This window comes from Pituophis catenifer, unplaced genomic scaffold (assembly GCF_029215685.1).
Source record: "Pituophis catenifer annectens isolate HBS135680 unplaced genomic scaffold, rPitCat1.0.hap2 SCAF_4, whole genome shotgun sequence".
Lineage (NCBI taxonomy): Eukaryota > Metazoa > Chordata > Lepidosauria > Squamata > Colubridae > Pituophis > Pituophis catenifer.
This window is the reverse complement of record NW_027256884.1, coordinates 53,025,571-53,046,131: the sequence shown is the minus strand read 5'-3', so window position 1 is coordinate 53,046,131 and position 20,561 is coordinate 53,025,571. Positions and strand designations below refer to the sequence as shown.

General features: G+C 38.4%; 1 protein-coding gene across 1 annotated transcript in view; it reads left to right on the top strand.

Moving 5' to 3' along the window:
• MAP7D2 (MAP7 domain containing 2) overlaps positions 1 to 20,561 on the top strand; it is a 129,599-nt gene that overhangs the window by 82,868 nt on the left and 26,170 nt on the right. The window contains exons 9-10 of the mRNA XM_070943244.1: positions 11,040 to 11,166; positions 11,393 to 11,597. Of these exons, the coding sequence (XP_070799345.1) occupies positions 11,040 to 11,166; positions 11,393 to 11,597 (332 nt within the window). The remainder of the gene's footprint in view (positions 1 to 11,039; positions 11,167 to 11,392; positions 11,598 to 20,561) is intronic.

The window sequence follows — 20,561 nt, the reverse complement described above, 5'->3', positions numbered from 1 at the left end:
GAAGGAAGGAGAAAGAAAGAGAGGTTCTTTTTGTGGGGAGGCAGCAAAAAAAGCAGCATTCCTTGGCTGGGAAGCAGGCAAAGGCGGAAAGGGAAAATAAATTTCAGACCCTGCAAACTGCCGCTCGCTGGAAAGGAAGGAAGAAAAAGGGGATCCCAAAGCTTAAATCCCCGGGACTGTCATTGACTGGCTGGCATTTGATCTCTCCCACTCTAGCTTCCCTGATCAATTGGTAGCTTTCTTTAGTTCAGAAGCAGCCATGTGGGGGAGGAGGAGGAGGTTTCACCCTGAGTTTTTAAAGTTGTGAGGTTTTTCTTCCTACTCTACTGCAAGTGCAGCTCTCCAGCACTGGGAGCGTTGTTTCTGGGCTGGGAGCTTTTTCCCTTGATTTGGAAGAAAAGGTGGGAGTGGAGGACCCAGTGACTGGGGCTTGTAAGGGTCCCTTCTCTGACTTTGGATTCGTCTCCTCTGCGTGTGTTTACCAAAGTTGCTAAGGTGAACATTTTGCTAAGGATCTTTCCCACTCTGGCTTCCCTGCTCAATTGCTTTAGTTCAGAAGCAGCAACGTGGGGGAGGGGTTTTTTGTTATTGTTTCATTGCCTGTGTCCGGGGACCAAAAATGATTAGCTTGTAGTTACTTTTAAGAGTAACTTAAAAGCTTTTCTTTTCTTTCTCTGTCACCCCTCCAATTTTAAATGAAACTTGAGGTGGATCTGTCCTTAGTTATCAGTGAGTCACTTTCTGATCAGTCCTCCTGATTTGGCCTCTTTTAGATTTAATCAGCATTAAGGTATTGCCTGTAACATTTACTTTATATATAATATTTACCTTTTAAAGCAGATTGGTGAGTATGTATGTGAGAGCAAATCGGTGGAGGTTGTGTTTGGCTACAGACAATCTCAATGGGGTTTATATAATTTGAAATCTGTTCGTTTTAAATAAAGTAAGAAATGCAGATTAATATTGCTGGAAGTAGTAACAAAAGATAATTCCATAAATTAAATGCATCAGAAATCAATTTACAATACGTAAAATAAAGATATATGGTGCATTCGGAGAAATGCAATGCTAATGGATTTTAGAGTGATTCTCTTTCCCAAATCTTGGGGGTTTTAGTTGCAGTCTTAATTGGTGCATTTCTCAGTCTGGTTTATTGTGTGGTCTTCTGAAACATATAATCAGGAGTTATTTTGAAGGAAATCCTGTTTGTTTTATTCTTTTTTTAATGGCCTATTTTAAGAAGCCTGAAGCTGCTCTTTTACTGAAATTAGGCAAGTGGCAAGAAAGTGTGTGTTCTTTTTCCCTTGGGGAGGGTATCTTATTAAATAAATAGATGCCTTGGGTTCAGGAAGTACAGCTTAGGAAGGACAAAGGCAAAATGGACTGCTAAATTGGCCACACCCACCCAGTCACATGACCACTCAGCCAGTCTGCCCCCCCAACAGTCTGAGGGACCGTAAATTGGCTCCCTGTTTAAAAAGTTTGAGGACCCCTGCTCTATAGTATCCAATCTGTGCCTTTGATCCATCCATGTCACCAGTATTCCCTCAGGTATAGCCATCTGAAATTTACTTCATGCTTAATTAATTGTCTTGTCAGAAATTGGTATTGTTTTCTCGTGTCTCGTATTCTTCTAGGGATCTGTTTCAGAACTATTATTTCTCTTCCTTTGTATTTCAACGGGTCATCTCTTGCTCTTTGAAGTATCTCTGTTCTTAATGCCTTCTTAGTAAATCTCACATGTACCTCTCTAGGAAGTTTATTTCTTGACACATGCGTTGTATATACTCTAAATATTTTGTCCATCCCAGCAAGCATCTCCTGCTTGTCCACCTCTAGGGCATCTGCCAACAATTCTGCCATTATCTCTGCAAGGTTTTCTCTTTTTTTCCCTCAATGTTCTGGAACCTCAAGAAGTATTAGGTTTATCCATCTCAAATACTCCATCTAATTACTCTTCTCTGTTTGTTCTGATTTCTCTTCTATTTTCTCCATCCGTTGTTCATTTTTAGTTATTATTTGTTGAATATTCTCCATTTTATCATCTATCTTTTCCATTCCTTCCTTCATGTCTTCAAATTTTTTTGTTGTGGCTTTTGGAAATGTTTGGAGCATTAATTTCAATTCTGCTTGCATCGTGTTCATTGTGTTCATTTTTTACTGCTGCAACATGCTATTCAAAGATCTTTAACTTGCTGTACTGGATGCTGCTGCTGCTGCTGTTGCTGATGATAATGATGATGACGCAGATGTATTCCCCCCCCCAAATTTACTTAAATTTGAAACACTAGCCATTTTGGATAGTCTTAAAATCTTCAAGAAATTCAAAAAAGACAATCAGTAATAACACAAATATTATTCTTATATTTCCTCAATCCCCCGCCAACTTCCTACTTAATTTTTTTTTTCAAAAATCCAAGCACCACCAGATTCTCCAAATAATTTCATACTTTCTACTGTTGTAATCCAAAAAAAAAGGGGGGGGGAAGGTTGCTTTTTGTTCCTCAGGTTCTTCAAATCCTAATTTTTTATTTTCTTGGTAAATTTATAATCCACTTAGGCCTACCAGCCCCCAAAGTTCAACCATATAGGCCAGTGATGGTGAACCTTTTTGGCACCGAGTGCTGAAACCAGAATGCACACACGCATTGGAACATCGTCAATCTGAAGACCAGCTAACTAGTGTGCATGTATGCTCCAGCCACCTGGTCTTCAGGTTTCCGGCACACTCATGTGCACCGGCCAGCTTGTCTTTGTGCATGCCAGAGCACCAGAAACTCAAAGACCAGGCGGCCGGTGCATGCATGCGAACTGGCCAGCTGGTCTTTGGGTTTCCGGTGCTCAGGCATGTGCGAGGACCACCTGGCCAATGCACATGCGTGCACTAGAAACCAAAAGAGCAACTGCCGACGGCGCGTGTGCCCATAGAGAGGGCTCTGCATGCCACCTCTGGTATGCGTGCCATAGGTTCGCCATCACGGATATAGGCTCATAAATCACCAGAAGGAAAGTTCAAAAAGGAAGGAAAAATAAAATAGTTCCTTGCTGTTTCCCAGCTTCTAATTACTTTATCTTTTTAGTTTCCATATAAATTCAAAGAGCTACACTGTTTAAAAAGTTACAGTTTTTCACTCTCTGTCTCTGCTATCCCATATAAACAATTTGCTAGAGCAGGTGTTATTGTAACAAGCAAGCTTATCTTCAATAGACTGTCAAAGTCATGCTTTCATTACTTTCACTTCCCTGCGGTTTTCTCCAGTAGATGTGGCTGTTGCTCTATTTCTCTCCTTTCTCTTTGGTTAGCTTAAATTATATCATCTGATCCAAAGCTTTCTAAAAGTCCCAGGAGTCAAAATTTCATATTCCAAAAAGTTTTCAACTTCGTCTATTTTGTAATTTAAATCCCCAGTCTGACTGTCAGGTTTCGATGCTATCTCAAAGATGCTGACACTGACTTTTCTAGCTTTTAAACCTCTTTCTGAAAAGTTCTCTTTTCTCTATTTCCCATTCTATAGATAGCTCTCAGGTTTGCTTACCACTATTCTTTTTTTTTTTTTTTTTTTTTTTTTTTTTTTATTGCAAAAGTTTTACAATTACATTTTCACCCCTTTTTTCACCCCCCCACCACCCTCCCACCCTCCCCAAACTTCCCATCCTCCCTAACCCTCCCCAACCCTCCCCCCCAGACTTCCCTATTACATACTCATAACTAATAACACTAATAAATAAACCTGAACCCATCCCTCCCCCTATATAATTTTTCCTCTTTGTCTCTTTACATTAAAATATTTCTAATACATTATTTTCAAATAAAAGCTATTTGATACTTTCTAGTTTGGTATTTGTTCTGAACATATTCTATCCACCTTTTCCATTCCCATTCATAAGTCTCTTGTGAACAATCTTTTAAATACGCTGAAATCTTCGCCATCTCTGCAAAACTGGCCATCTTCAAAGTCCATTCCTCGATAGTAGGCAAAGCTTCATTCTTCCAGTATTTACCTATCAACAATCTTGCTGCTGTTATCATATACAATATTAGTTTTATTTCACCCCGTGTAAAACCCTTAACTATACCCAATAAAAACAATTGTGGAGAAAATTGAATTTTTTTCTTCAAAACATTCTGCATGACCCACCAAATTTTTATCCAAAAAGCCTTAACTTTCCTACAGGTCCACCATACATGATAATACGTAGCATCCAAACATTCGCATCTCCAACATTTTGGCTGAACATTAGGGTACATACATGACAACTTTTTAGGATCTAAATGCCATCTATAAAACATTTTATAAAAATTTTCTCTCAGGTTTTGCGACTGTGTAAATTTAACATTCTGAACCCAAATTTTTTCCCAAGTTTCCAGCATCACTGGTTCTTCAAAATTCTGTGCCCACTTAATCATACAATCTTTAACTAATTCCGTTTCTGAATCTCTTTCTAACAAAACATTATAAAGCCTTTTAATATGCATTGGACCTTTCTCTCTTATATGTCTAACCAATTCTTCCTCATGCAACATAATACCAGTTTTTTGGTCCTCTTTCCATCTCATTTGTAATTGATTATATTGTAACCAGGTTAAATTAATCCCTTCGTCCAACAGTGTCTGCAATGTCTTCAGCTGCCATCTGCCCGCATCTGTAAAAAGAACCTCTTTATATAAAAACCCCCCGAGTGACATTATATTTGTATTCCACAAGGTATGACCAAGATCCAGCCATAGCGGTATTTTATAATCCCATTTGAGTCGGTGCTTCTTCCAAACTTTCATCAAGGAGTCTCTAAGTATATGACTTTTAAATACTTTATCCACTTTATTTTCATAGAATAAGTAAGCATGCCATCCAAATTCAAGATCAAAACTTTCTGCATTCAATATTCCAGCCTTTTTATTTCCAAACCAGTCACTTGTTAAAGTTAAAGCTGCTGCATCATAATATAACTGTAGGTTTGGGAGTTTAAGGCCTCCTCTTTCTGGAACATCTTGCATAATTTTCAATTTCACTCTCGGCTTTTTCTCGTTCCAGACAAACTTATTCACACCAGACTGCCAGACTTTCAGTTGTTTGTCACTTTTAAGCACCGGAATCATTTGGAACAAAAACAGAAATCTTGGCAAAATATTCATCTTAACTGCTGCTATTCTTCCAAGTAAAGACAGTTGCAGCTTTTTCCAAGTCTCCATGTCTTTCTGAACCTCTCGCCACAACACCTCATAATTATTTTGAAACAATTTCATATTTGATTCTGCAACCTGAATTCCAAGATATTTTACCTTAGGTACAATTTCAAAACCTGCCCTCCTTTCAAGCTCGTGTTTACGATCTTGTGTCATATTCTTAACTATCATTTTAGTCTTTTTTGAGTTCAGTTTAAAACCTGAAACTCTACCATAGTCTTGTATAATGTCGTTCATCAGGATTATTGATTCCATTGGTTGTGATAGGGTAACAACCAGATCATCTGCAAATGCCTTTATTCTATAATCCTCTTGCCTTATCACTATACCTTTCAAAATTTTTGAGTCCCGTATTGTATTTAGCAAGACTTCCAATGTTAATATAAATAAAAGTGGGGACAACGGACATCCCTGTCTTGTTCCTTTTTCAATTTTAAACTCTGTCGTCAAACTTCCATTAATAATAATCTGTGCTTTTTGCTCTTGATAAATTGCTGAGATCGACTGTATAAATTGGTCCCCAAAGCCCATCTTTTTTAAAGTCTTTAGTAGAAAGTTCCAATCCACTCTATCAAAGGCTTTCTCCGCATCCAAAAAAACCAGCACTGCAGAAATCTGTTTATTCTTATCAAGATATTCCAATAAGTCTATTACTTGCCTTACATTATCCTTCATATATCTGCCCTCAATAAATCCCGCTTGGTCCTCATGAATTACTTTTTGGATTACTGGCATCAACCTGTTGGCTAATACCTTCGCATAAATTTTATAGTCTGTGTTCAAAAGAGATATTGGTCTGTAGTTCTCTGGTTTTTTAGGACCAACTTGTTCCTTTGGTATCAGAGATATATAAGCAGTTGTCCAAGATGGGGGTATTTTACCCCCTTGTTGAATATTGCAAAATAAGTCTCTAAGTTGTTCCACCATTTCAGCTTGTAAAGTTTTGTAATACACTGCAGTCAAACCATCCGTGCCAGGAGCTTTGGCTGTTTTTAGCTGCTTAATTGCTGCTATTATCTCCTCCTCTGTTATAGGATAATTCATTCTTTCCTTTTGTTGATCAGTAATTTTTGTAACTCTCTTATCCTTTAAATATTTTTCTATAAGTCCATTCTGCACCTCTTCTTTGGCATATAATTTAGTATAATAATCCACAAAAGCTTCTTTAATTAATTTTTGTTGAAAAATTTCTTTCCCTCCAATGTTAATACTATCAATAGTCCGTATACTTTGTTTTTTCCTCAGTGTGTAAGCCAACCATCTGCCCGGTTTATTGGCATTGCAAAATGTATTATGCTTCGCGTATTGTAAACTTGTTGCAACTTGTTCCGCCATAAGCATTTGAAATTGGTCTTTCAAAAGTTTTATAGCACTTCGTATTCTTTCATCTGTTGGGTTTTTAATAAGTAATTGTTCCTTATTCTTTATTTCCATTTCCAACTCAGATCTTTTCTTTTGTCGGAACAGTCTATGTTTAGAATTCATGTAGATAAGTACCCCTCTCATATAAGCTTTACTAGCGTCCCAAACAATTTCAATTGGGGTACCTTTATTCAAATTTATCTCAAAAAATTCTTTCAAATGCTTTTTAAGTTCTATTGTATTTTTTTCATATCTAAACAAATTCTCATTTAATCTCCAAGAACGTCTCTCAACCTTATCCATCTCAATTTCTATCCATACAGGGCTATGGTCAGTCAAAGTTCTTGGAAAAATCTTTGTTCTTTTTGTCTTAATAAGTAGATCATTTGACAACAGGATAAAATCAATCCTAGAAAAAGATCTATGTCTATCGGAAAAGAAAGTGTAATCCAATTCATTTGGATTATGTATTCTCCAAACATCTTTTAGTTCCATATCTTCTTTCAAATCAAAAAAAGTCTGCGGTAGTCTAATTCTAGACTTTGCCAAGCTCTTTTTGTCTAATTTAGAATCAATTACTCCATTCCAATCTCCCATAAATAAAATAGATCTATAGTCCCATTGCACTATTTTAGTATGTAACATCTTGTAAAAACAATCCTGTTGTTGGTTGGGAGCATAAATTCCAATCAAAAGAATTTGACCATTTGCTGTAAGCAATTCAATTGCTACAAACCTACCATCTTGATCTACTTCTATAACTTTTGCTGTTAATTTTTTATTTACATAAATAACCACACCATTCTTTTTCTGCGAAGTTGAAGATATATAATGTACTCCTAATTTTGAATTTATCAGATATTTCTGATCTTAAGTTGTAATATGCGTTTCTTGTAAACATATTATATCATTATTAAATTGTTTCAAATATGTAAATAGTTTCTTCCTTTTCTGTGCTGAATTCAACCCATTAACATTCCAAGATAAACACTTAAGGGTCATTGGCCTGTTTCTGGAGTGCAGAGCAAAATATTTGAAGTTCATCCAAGAGCTTCGATCTTGCTCCTCCCATAGCTCCACTCTCTTGTGGGGTACTCTTTGCTGCCTTCTTGTCTTGTCTTTCCTGTTGTTGTTGTTGCTTTTGTTTAAGTAATTTGGATTGAGCTCTAGTTATACGTTGATCTTTAACTTCAGTCAACTGAATCAAATCCAAAATTGGAGAAGAATCCAGCAAGGGCTCACTCAGAAAACCTCCTTCTGCACCTTGCACATTTTCTAATTCCTGCTTAGGCTGTTCTTCCAATTGCCTCTCTTCACTCTCCTTAATCTCCAAAACTGTAGATGTACGTGGAGATGGTGTTCTTTCCTTAAGAATAGTACTATAAAAATGTTGTGCCTTCTCCACAGTATTCAATCGATATCCTTCTCCCTTATATCTAAAAATTATCCCAGCTGGCGCGTCCCACCGGAAGGGTATCTGTAAGTCTTTCAATTCCTTAACAAGAAAACCAAATTCTTTTCTAGCTTTCAGCATTTTAGGAGGTAATTCTTTAAAAATTACAAGTCGTGAGCCCCCCACTTGTACAGAGGTGTGAAAAGATTTTTGGAGGATTTCATTTCTAATTTCTCTCTCAGTAAAATATATGACCACATCTCTAGGCAGTTGTCTTTGTCTGGCCACCCAAGAGTTCACTCTGTAAATTTTATCTATTTTGTGAAATACCAGATCAGGGTTAACTTGTAAGATCTTAGCCAAGGCTTCAGAGCAAACTTGTCTCAAGTCCTGTCTCTCCTCCTCTCGAATTCCCCGAAGCCGTATGGCAAATTCCATCGCCCGGAATTGTATCATGACAATCTCATCTTCAATTCTCTGCATTTTATTATCAGCTTCTTCAATTTTATAGTCATTATCTTTCATCCTAACATTAACTTCTAATTTGAGTTCTTCAACTTTAAAATCAACTTTCCCAATAAAATTTGCCAGGCCAGACGCCACTTCTGATATTTTTTTGGTCACCATATTTTGATTCTGCTTCACCATATCTTTAACTTCATTAATTTCCTGCAGAAATTCCTCATGTGATTTTTGAAGTTTATGATCTATTTCCTGTTGAGATTCTTGAAATTTTTCATCCAAAGTTTTAGAAATAAAGTCTTTTAAATCTCCCACATCAATTTCTTTTTTCTGAGTTTGTAACTGTTGAGCAGGGGGAAGTTGCGTTTGATGTTTATGTGTGGGGGATCCCCCCCCTGATGCCTTCCCTTCCTGCTTCTTTGAAGCCATTGTGCCACGTAAGCTAATTTTTCTAAAGAGGGAAGTTCTTTTTCCTTTCCCTCTTCCACAAAAGCTTCTAAAAAAGTCCCCCAGATTTAATCAAGTGAAGCTGAAGTAAAACAAAGTCAAATTTTAGAAAAAGAATTTTTTTCTTTAGATAGAGCAACTTTGTAGCAGCTTTATAACTTTGTAACAAAGCAGGAAGGCTTCACAAATCCACTTTCATTAGCTCGTTAACTCAAATGCTGGGCGCCATTTTTTTTCAAATCACTTTCACTCACTCACTTTCTCTTTTAAATTAGAAAGTCAACAAAGCACTGATACTTGCAGTTTTCAAGTTTCTGGATTCAAGTTGATATTTCCGTTGATTGTTAAAATTAGTTCCTTTCGCTTTAAGAGTTTGCTGCTGCCGGCTTGTTCTGCTAATTAGCAGAAACGTCCCACGCCGCCCGGAGTTTCAGCAGGTTGGAAGGGAGCCACGCCTGTTTCCTCCCCAGAAACAGTTCCCTGGGGGGTTACAGGGGCTCAACCTGTACCCTGCTATCTCTTCTCCTTCAATCTTCAAGATTTTGGAGTTTTCGAGCCGCTCCTCGATCGCGGGGCGGCTCTACAGGCGGCGGGGCTGGCGGTCTTTGAAGAAACACCGCCGTCGCCGAGGCTCGCAAACCGGAAGACTTGTCTTTGTGCATGCCAGAGCACCAGAAACTCAAAGACCAGGCGGCCGGTGCATGCATGCGAACTGGCCAGCTGGTCTTTGGGTTTCCGGTGCTCAGGCATGTGCGAGGACCACCTGGCCAATGCACATGCGTGCACTAGAAACCAAAAGAGCAACTGCCGACGGCGCGTGTGCCCATAGAGAGGGCTCTGCATGCCACCTCTGGTATGCGTGCCATAGGTTCGCCATCACGGATATAGGCTCATAAATCACCAGAAGGAAAGTTCAAAAAGGAAGGAAAAATAAAATAGTTCCTTGCTGTTTCCCAGCTTCTAATTACTTTATCTTTTTAGTTTCCATATAAATTCAAAGAGCTACACTGTTTAAAAAGTTACAGTTTTTCACTCTCTGTCTCTGCTATCCCATATAAACAATTTGCTAGAGCAGGTGTTATTGTAACAAGCAAGCTTATCTTCAATAGACTGTCAAAGTCATGCTTTCATTACTTTCACTTCCCTGCGGTTTTCTCCAGTAGATGTGGCTGTTGCTCTATTTCTCTCCTTTCTCTTTGGTTAGCTTAAATTATATCATCTGATCCAAAGCTTTCTAAAAGTCCCAGGAGTCAAAATTTCATATTCCAAAAAGTTTTCAACTTCGTCTATTTTGTAATTTAAATCCCCAGTCTGACTGTCAGGTTTCGATGCTATCTCAAAGATGCTGACACTGACTTTTCTAGCTTTTAAACCTCTTTCTGAAAAGTTCTCTTTTCTCTATTTCCCATTCTATAGATAGCTCTCAGGTTTGCTTACCACTATTCTTGAGTCACCTTCTCTTCTTTGAATCCCACTTTCACCCAAGCTTACTTTAAAGGGGCGATTTCCACAATAGGAGTTGGAAAAATCTCACCCAGATCGATCACACTGTTCCTCAGATTCTATGCTTGCTTCATCGGTTGGCTGTCACAGCTCTGGTCAGGCATGCAATGGCCATCTTTTTCTTCCTGCCAGATTGAGAGTTTCCTCCAAATCAAACAAGGAGTTTGCGGTCTCCTTGTGATTGACAGAGTTTCCTCTCTGTCTTCATCACACCTCCAGAATGATTTGGGTCCCTTGGAACCTCCTAGCAGGTCGAATTCGGTGTGATTCCATGGAGCCCCGTGGAGATGTGTCATGTTGCCGTGACGTTAGCCCCATCTCCCATTTGCCTTTGCTTCTAAAACAATTCTTTGTTATATGTTAGTTCAGTTGACTATTATTTTACATGATTAATTCTGTCACTAATATTTGGGGGGAGGGGCTGTTAATTTAAACTTTACCATCAACAATTATTTTGTACTGTATCCCTTAGAAATTATTCGCAGAATCTTGCTAAGGAAGGTAAAATATGAAGATAGCATCTAGGAGATTAACATTAATTAAAATCAAGAATGCATATTTATAATATTTTTATAGTTTCATTGATTAGAAAATTCAACCATCAGAATAATATTGTGTGACTTTCTATTGCACATATAACTTGTTTCCTGCCTACAGACTAATATTCAATTCAGGAACTTTTTTTAGGGAAACATGTAGCAGGGACTACTGATGCTGAAGAAGCAACTAGAATTCTAGCAGAGAAGAGACGTCAGGCTCGACTTCAGAAAGAACAAGAAGAAAAGGAAAGGCAAGAAAGACAAAAACTTGAAAGGTATCCTGCTCTCCCTACATTAATAACTATAATCTCTTAGTTATAGGGCAAACATATGCAAGTTAAGAGTATATGTTTCACATATTTAATTAGAAATATGCAACATTTCTCTTTATCCTCTTCAAGTTCTGTTACCTTGTTATTTGGAGCCAGTTCTTAATGATATAAATATTTAATAGAAAAAAACATAAATGTACTCCCAACAATATATTGTGGTGTTTTGAAGGCTAGAAAAAGAAGAGCTGAAAAGAAAAGCAGAGGAAGAGAGGACTCTGTTGGAAAATAAGGATCATAAAAGAGAAGAGGAAAGGAAATTGGAAGAGGAATTAGCAAAAAGAAAAGCAGAAGATGAAACAAGAAAAAGAGCTGAAGAAGAACACACACTGAGAGAAAAACAAGAAAAAGAATTGCAAGCTATGCTTGAGATACAGGTGTGGTGATCTGATGGTTCAGAGCATGTATTTTTATTTATTTACAAGGTGCAACATTTTATATAATGAACGGAATATTCAGAAATTAAGCTGTTGAAAAATATAATGAATCCAGACTAAGAATCTATAATTTCTTTTAATTTTCCTTTGCTTCTATAAATACTGCATATACGTTATCCTTAGGTATATGATCCATAACAATTTTTATGTATCATATCTGTGTTTACTTAATACTGTAGTATTAAGTAAATATTGTATTGTAGTTTGGATCAAACTATGTGGTGTATTGCAGACTCCGAATGTAATAGAACTTATATGATAAGTTATACAGAAAACACTGAACCTTTGATATTATTTGCATTCCACTTTAAATAGCAAGTTGTCTTAATGCTATCAAAATGTCTATGCCTGGATAGAGTTCAAATGTCTGCCTTTTGAAATTGCCTTGACAAATCAGACCCTATGTTTAAATGTTTTAATTCTACTGGATCCTATTGAATCAGTAGGCAGAGATTACAGTTTATATTTCAAAGGACACCTTTTCCCTCTCTGGCTTCTTCAAGTTAATCCATAGAAGAGTCTCTGCTTTCCATTGTGCTATATTTTGGGGAAAACTAGTAGCACAGATAGCTGTATTCCCCATATGCAGTAATTACCAGGCAAGTAATGGGAAAATGTTCATTATTTTCACAGATGCTTGTATCAGTGCTCACAAAGGTATACACATAATACTAGCAGAGAATTTGAATCAAATTCTAGAACTCTGTTTCAGAAAAACACATTGAAATTAAATTTGGAACTGAATGTGTTGGGTCAGGATTTGACTTATAGTTTCTGTTGCAAGAATTTTTGTGACACTGGGTTGCAAGCCTGACATCCATGCCCCTGCAATTTTCCTACACGGGATATTATTTTATCCCATGTAGTTCACTCCCTCACCCTGTTGAGGAATGCAGTGGGATTTTGAGGGGGTAATTCCCAAAAACTCTGAGATAGTGATAGAACACAGAATGCGTTTTAATAGACACATGCTCCCCATGAGTGAGCAATGTCCAGCAAAGACTTCAATTATTGGATACCACCAGATGGAGAAAAAGAGGTATGCCAAACAACAACAACAATAAAAAACCTGGCACCAAACATTTCAGGAAGATCTTTTACTTTAAAAACATCAGCCTTAAATGGAAGGATGCATAGACTGTAGTTGCTGACTGAAAATTGTGGAGTATGCTTGTAGCCCAATTTGCTTAGCACAGGATAATAATAATAACAGTAACAACAACAAGAACAACAATAATAATAAATTTTTAACAATTGTCGTTAAGAAAGACAAAAATGTCTTGGTAGTGGATGTGGCAGTGTCTGGAGACAGTAGAATAGAAGAGAGAGAATTGGAGAAGATAACAAAATAAAGACCTACAAATAGAAATAGAATGATTGTGGCAAGGTAAGCAAGGATAGCACCAATAGTAATAGGTATTTTGGGTGCAATTCCAAAACAACTGGAACACTATTGTCATTGACAAATTTGCCATCAGTCAATTGCAGAAGGTAGTTTTACTTGGAACAGCTTCCATCCTGAGACGATATTTGTAATATCATCAAACATCCAAATCTGCCTATCAAATCTGATACCAAATCTTTGGTAAGGACTCGATAGGTACACAAAATTGCCAAACTCAGTCTGAACATCTGGCTGGTGTGCGATGACCAATATTTTTAAAATTAATAAATAATAATAAATAAACAATAGTAATAGGAACCCTTGGAGCCAAAGGGTTACCTAGATACATGGAAATTTTGAACATTTATCAGGCCTGAATAGTCTGACTTTGAAAAAAAGCCCACCTTACTTGGAACTGCCTATATCGGGTGTCAAGGCTCACGAGCCAAATATGATGCTTAAATCTGACCCATGGGGTTGGCCTGGAAATGGCAAAGGACCGGCCCGCAGTGCCTCTGTTAATGAAAATGGGGAGTGGGGAGGCCACCCGCACCTCCCACCCCGCAGCCTGTTTTCGGCCTGGACGGCCTCCAGCAAAATCCTGCAGCAACCATAATTCCCTCACTAACCTGATTTCCAGCTCCATTCTCCGGCATGCAGGGCAACAAAAGAAGACCATGGGACTACCACTTTAAAAAAAGTTCAATCAGACCTTCTAACTTCACGAGATCTTTTTTTTCTGAGAAGTTGGAAGGTCTGATTGCACTTGTTAGGGTGTGTGTAAAAGGTATTTGTTGCTTGTGCAACGAGCAGAGCAGAAACACACAGGGAAGGAGATAAACGTCCAGCTCATGTGAGAATAATACTTTATAGATAACAAACAGTCTCGGTGTAAGTAAAACAGTCTAAGGTCATAAACAGTAATATCAGTCCAGTAAGTATCTTCCCTTACCAAAGCAAACAGACTTTAGTAACTCTTGGTATACAGTACCATATACCAGATGCAGTAAGCAACAGGATACAATCAGGTATCAATCCGGAAGAAGCAGGAAGAAGGAACGCTTCTCTGTGCTGCTTATTTATGCACTGTAGCCTAATTACAGGGTTCAGCAAACCCTGATTACATGGCTCAGTTGTTTCTTAAAGAAACAGATATTGCCTGACCAACAAGTTAGGAGTACGCTGCAAGCTGAACCTAACATTCTCCCCATTGGGCAGGACAATATACACAATAGATACAGAAACAAAAATACACATCCAAATCATACATTGTACAGTGGTATCAGTTACATTTCAGATTCTTAATCCAACTCTTTCACAACAATTGGTGTGTTTAATGGCACCTTGCGCTTTGGTAAAGTTGTCGGCAATATTGTCCTCTGATGCGCAATATTCCAATGTAATCATGTTATCCTTAACACATTGCTGAACATTCAGATAACGTATATCAGTGTATTTAGTCCTTGTCTTTACAGCAAGATTCGTTGCCATTTTAATGGCTGCCTGGTTATCCTCATAAACCGTGATAGGATAATCCATTTTGAATCCAATATCTTCCATCAACTGTTTATAATAAATCAGTTCAGTACATGTAAGTGATAGACAAGAAAACTCCGCTTCCATGGTAGACAAACTTATGTGTTTCTGGCGAATTGATTTCCATCCAATCAGGCAGTTATCCAACATGATTGCTATTCCAGACGTAGATTTTCTGGCAAAACTGGCATCAGCATATGCCTTTAATATCATATTGGCATTTGGTTCTAAATACATAGCAAAATGCAATGTTCTTTTAAGATACCTAAGAACACGTTTAGCAGCCTGCCAATGCCTATCAGTAGGCTCTGAACTATATTGTGCTAGTTGATTAACACTAAAAGCTATATCAGGCCGTGTCCAGTTGCTCAAATACGACAAACTGCCTATTAATGATTGATACAGTTCTTTACTGAACTGTGGACTCTGCAAACTATCCTGCTGGAATTCTTGTGCCATAGGAGTCTTGGCAGGTTTACATAATTCCATCCCATATTTTTTCAACAATTTGCAGATTTTATTAGACTGTGAAATTTTAAATCCTCTAGATGTTTTCAGGATATCCAGCCCTAGATAATGCCGTATCTGTCCTAGATTTCTAAGTTTAAATTTTGTTTGCAACTGACTGATAATCTCTCTGGCCTCAGCGTCAGTTCTGGTAATTATGGCAATGTCGTCTGTAAAGAGTAACAAGAATGAAACACATCCATCCTGTTCTTTTTTAAACAGACATTTATCTGCTACGCCCTCATAGAACCCAATGTTATGTAATTCCTGCACTATACATTGGTTCCACTCGTAACCTGATTGCCTTAAACCATATAGGCTTTTTTGTAGCCTCCAACACTCAGTTCTATCCTGTGTATCATAACCAGGAGGTTTCTTCATATATATTGTATGCCTCAACGGAGCGTTCAAGTAAGCTGTCTCGACATCTATATGAGTAATTGAGCATTTATTTCTAGCTGCCCAAACCAGCATCGTTCTCAAAGTGCTCGCTCGTAGACTTGGAGCAAAAACCTCATCATAGTCTCTATCTGTCTGTGAGAACCCTTGTGCAACAAGCCGAGCTTTATGGGTTACTACCCCATCTACACTTTTCTTTACCTTATAGACCCACTTACAGCCTATAAGTTTCTCATTTGGTGGTATTCTTACAACTTCATAGACACCAAGCCTCTTCAAAGAATCAATTTCTCTATCCATTGCCTCTTGCCAGGCTTTTTGCTCCTTTTCTGGATATAATTTTATATCATGATAACTGGATGGTTCGATGTCTACTTGGCAAACCACTGTGGCTTTATAGCGATCTGGTGGATGCCGGTCCCTGGAAGATCGTCTAGGCATAACAGGACTAACATCAGGTATATTGGGTTCATCCTCCCCTAACCCTAATTCCTGTTCCTGTTCTTCCACCTTAATAGATGGTTTATCATCCATCTCAGATGAACTATCATCAGGAATATGGTCCATCTTAACATCTACATCTGTAAAACCATAGTCTGCTTTTTCTAACCTGTCCCAGCCTTCATGTTCTAGGAATTTAGCATTAGCGCTACACAAAACTTTTGTTGTTCCTTTTTCCCAGAACCTATAGGACCTATGGTTAGCCTCATAGCCAACAAAAATCATTATCTTTGCTCTCTGTTGGTCCTTCCTTCTCTGACTAACTGGTATATGCACCCAGGCTGGTGCACCAAAAGTATGTATATAACTTAAATCCGGCTTCCTGCCGTGCCATAAAGTAAAAGGAATTTTTCCTGTAGAGGAGTGCACCACATTATTTAAAATATGATTGGCACATAGTATTGCTTCTCCCCACAATTTATCAGGTAAACAAGCATCAGCCAGCATAGTCCTAGTCATAGCTTGTAGGGTCTGGCCTCTTCTTTCTATATATGCATTATGTTCTGGCCGAAAAGGGGCAGAACGTTTATGCTGTATCCCAGCTTCATTCAAAAACTTAGCCAACTGATGGTTAGTAAACTCAGTTCCATTGTCAGTAACAATGCATTTCACCTTAAACCTCTGCTTCCTTTCAACAAAACGAAGCCAATTTGTGATACATTGGAACGTATCACTTTTGGACTTCATAAGGTAGCAAAAACCATATCTAGTAAAGTGATCAACTATACTTAAAATATAGCATGCTCCCCCTAAACTGGGTTTCTTTAGCCCTATTAAGTCTAAAAAGACTACCTCCAAAGGTTTAGTTGTTTTAAACCCATTGCAGCGGTTTGCAGGTGTAACTTTACTTTTATGTTGGTTACAAGTATTACAATTCAGGTATTTGCTGCAAGCCCTTAATTTTATGCCGTTAGACTGCTTAACAGTCGAATTCAACAACCTGAAATTCAGATGACCAAGTCTTCTATGTAATAAATGTACGCATTCATCATGAGGCTTTACATTTCCAAATTTAGCTTTTGACTGAACTAACAGTAATGACTTATCCCTAATGACAAATAAGTCGTTTTCTAATTCTGCAGTAACTACAGTGCCTTCACATTCCAGCAAACATTTGTTGTTTTTAAAAGTTACTGTAAACCCAGAATGTAGTAATGACTTTACAGATAAAAGGTTATATTTCAAACTAGGGATATAAAGCATGGGTAAAGGGTGCTTACTAATAGAACATTGAACAAGTCCCTCCCCAGCTACAGTCACATTCCAGCCATTAGCTAATTTGACCTTTTTAGTACTTTTCTTCATGTTTAGAAACAGTTTTCTGTTTTTTGTTATTGATTGAGAGGCACCACTATCAATCACCCACCAATCATCTCTTATATTATTAGATGAACTGGTTGCTAAATTACACCCTTTCCTGGGTTTAGCAGAGTTTCTAGCAGACACTTTCTTATTTTTACAATATCTTGCAATGTGCCCCTTAGCCCCACATGCATAACAGCGTTTAACAATATTGACATTCTCATATACAGCTTCCACTTTTGGTTGCTGTTGCATCCTTAACTGGTCTCGTTCTTGCCTACGTTTGGCCTCATCCAGTAACCTACCAGTTATACTGGCCAATGTCAGTTCATCTCTAGACAATACTTCTAATGATGAAACAAAAGAGTCATAACTGTCATCCAACGATGAAAGAATAATATAAACTTGCTGCAGTTCAGTAAACACAAGGTCTTTCTCATGTAGCTCCTGGAAAAGCCCTGTCATGGAGTCCAGGTGAGCCATCATGTCTCCTCCTTTCTGAAGATGTAAGCGAAATAATTTCCGTGTCAAGTAGATATGGACACCCACAGAGTCACGAACGTAGAGCTTCTTTAGCTTTGTCCAGCACCTCGCAGCAGACTCTTCACCCCGGAAATGGACAAGTTGCTGGTCTCCCAGTGTCAGGCCAATGATGCATAAAGCACGCTCGTTGTCCCTGTGAAACTTCGCTATCTTTTTGGCATCTTCTTCGTCATCAGCATTCAGTGCAGTTATGTCCGGTGGATTATTAACCATGTCCCACAGTCCTTCTTTTCGCAAAAGTAGACAGCATTTTGTGGACCAGGTAACATAGTTTGTTCCATCCAACCGGGTTATGGTAGAATAACTTGTACCTTGCTCAAAAGCCATCATCTTGACTACTACACCCACTGCCTGCACTTCTCACTTCCACAAAAACAAATTAAAGAGCCTGAAACGTTCTGGGCCCATAACCAATGTTAGGGTGTGTGTAAAAGGTATTTGTTGCTTGTGCAACGAGCAGAGCAGAAACACACAGGGAAGGAGATAAACGTCCAGCTCATGTGAGAATAATACTTTATAGATAACAAACAGTCTCGGTGTAAGTAAAACAGTCTAAGGTCATAAACAGTAATATCAGTCCAGTAAGTATCTTCCCTTACCAAAGCAAACAGACTTTAGTAACTCTTGGTATACAGTACCATATACCAGATGCAGTAAGCAACAGGATACAATCAGGTATCAATCCGGAAGAAGCAGGAAGAAGGAACGCTTCTCTGTGCTGCTTATTTATGCACTGTAGCCTAATTACAGGGTTCAGCAAACCCTGATTACATGGCTCAGTTGTTTCTTAAAGAAACAGATATTGCCTGACCAACAAGTTAGGAGTACGCTGCAAGCTGAACCTAACAGCACTTTTTAAAAAACCTGTAGTCCCATGGTCTTCTTTGTTGCCCTGCACGCCAGAGAATGTGGAAAGCAAGTTAGTGAGGGAATTATGATTACTCTGGGGTGGGGTGGGGGTGAACATTTTGAATTTTGATTGCTCTGGGGTGGGCTGGGAGTAATGATTTTGCATTATGATTGCTCTGGGGTGGTGTTGCTACCCGCAGCCTGCAGAGCTGGTAGCAGAATTGGACAGTGAGGAGGCTGGGGAGGAACATGGGCCAGTCCTGGAGTCTGGGGAAGGTTTGGATGAGGGGTCTGTGTCGGAGGCAGAGATGGGGCCAGGGCCATCTGGGAGTTATGTGCCAACTCCGGAGCCTCCAGAGTCGGACATCAGAGAGTCAGAGGAACAGGGGGAGCCTTTTCCTAGTGCACGCATGCACAGAGCTGCCAGAAAGCAAGAACAGTTAAAACAAAAGGGATGACTCAGGAGTAAGGCTTAGAGATGATTGGTCCCTCCCATAAGACATAAAGGAAGAGCAAAGGCACATGGGCCTTTGCAGGAAGTAGCGTTGTGGATGTTGTTGGTTTGTACTTTGAAGCTCTGTTTTTGACTCTGTGTTTCCGTGTGGCCTTGCCAAGATAATTGCCAATTAGGTCTTTGACAGCGTGTCAAAGAAGATAAAGGTCGGTGTTTACCAGCCTTATCCAAAGGACTGTGGCAGACTTCTGTTGGACTATTTATAAACTCTTGGTGATTCAACACGAGCTGTGAATGAAAGAAATTCACAGCCGTTAAAATTATAAAAAGGGGTTTTGGGACTAATTGTGTGCTTTTTACTATATCAGGAAGCCTAGGTCAGAACAGGTGGGGTGGGAGTGAGGATTTTGCATTATGATTGCTCATAAGTAAGTAAGAACCAGTAAAAGAGGAATGGAAAAATCCCTATCTGTAGATCAGCGTTTCTCAGTCTTGGCAAGTTTAAGATGGGTGAACTTCATGCTGCCTGGGGAATTCTGGGAATTGAAGTCCATTAAAGTTGCCAAAATTGAGAAGCATGGGTCTAGACTAGAGTTTAGGATTTTCCATTCCTGTTTTATTTAGACTTTGGTGCAATTAAATAAATCAGTTGTGGTTTCCTTAACAAATAGTGATTAAAGTGATATGAGCCATTCCTGGACTTTTTGTGAGAAACTGAAATTAAAAGTTGATCTGGTGTTTTGATGATTAGATATGGGATTATGGAAATAATGTAGACAAATGTTAATCCTAGATTAAGAGTTTGATTTATTTTTTACTTATATCTGTACCAATAAAAGTTGGAAGTCATTCTTTTTCAGTTTTCTTTCTTTTCCTCTTTCTTCCTTTCCTGAGCCTTTTCTTTTTTCAAATCTGTTTCTTTGTTTATCCCTTAGCTTTGTATTTTTTTGTTGTTGTTGTATAAAGGATCAAAGACTCAGCCATTATAATTCTATATTCCTTATTTACAGAAATCATACCAAAATTTAGAATGAACTCCATTGGATGCCATCTCATATAAGGCAAGCTCTGAGTAATCAAAAAGTGTTTATCGATAGAAGAGAATATTTGTAGCTCAGGGTTGAACTGTGGGGTCCTTGGTGCCCTTTGAGCTTGATGGTTTTCTTGTAGATGTTTCATTATCAAAGTAGATAATATCTTCAGTACTAAAAGGGAGTGGAGTTTGCTCTTATTTTCATATACTGGCTTATCCTGTCAGTGATGATCAGTTGCATCACAAAAAGTGTTTTGATTGGTGCCAGGTCTCAACAGCATCAGGCAGAGAACAGCTATTCTGCACCTCTCCCTCAAATGTTCTTTAAAATACAGTTTCCTAGCATTCCTTTAGGAACCTCCAACATGCAAATTGTGGTTACTCATCCTAAAATTA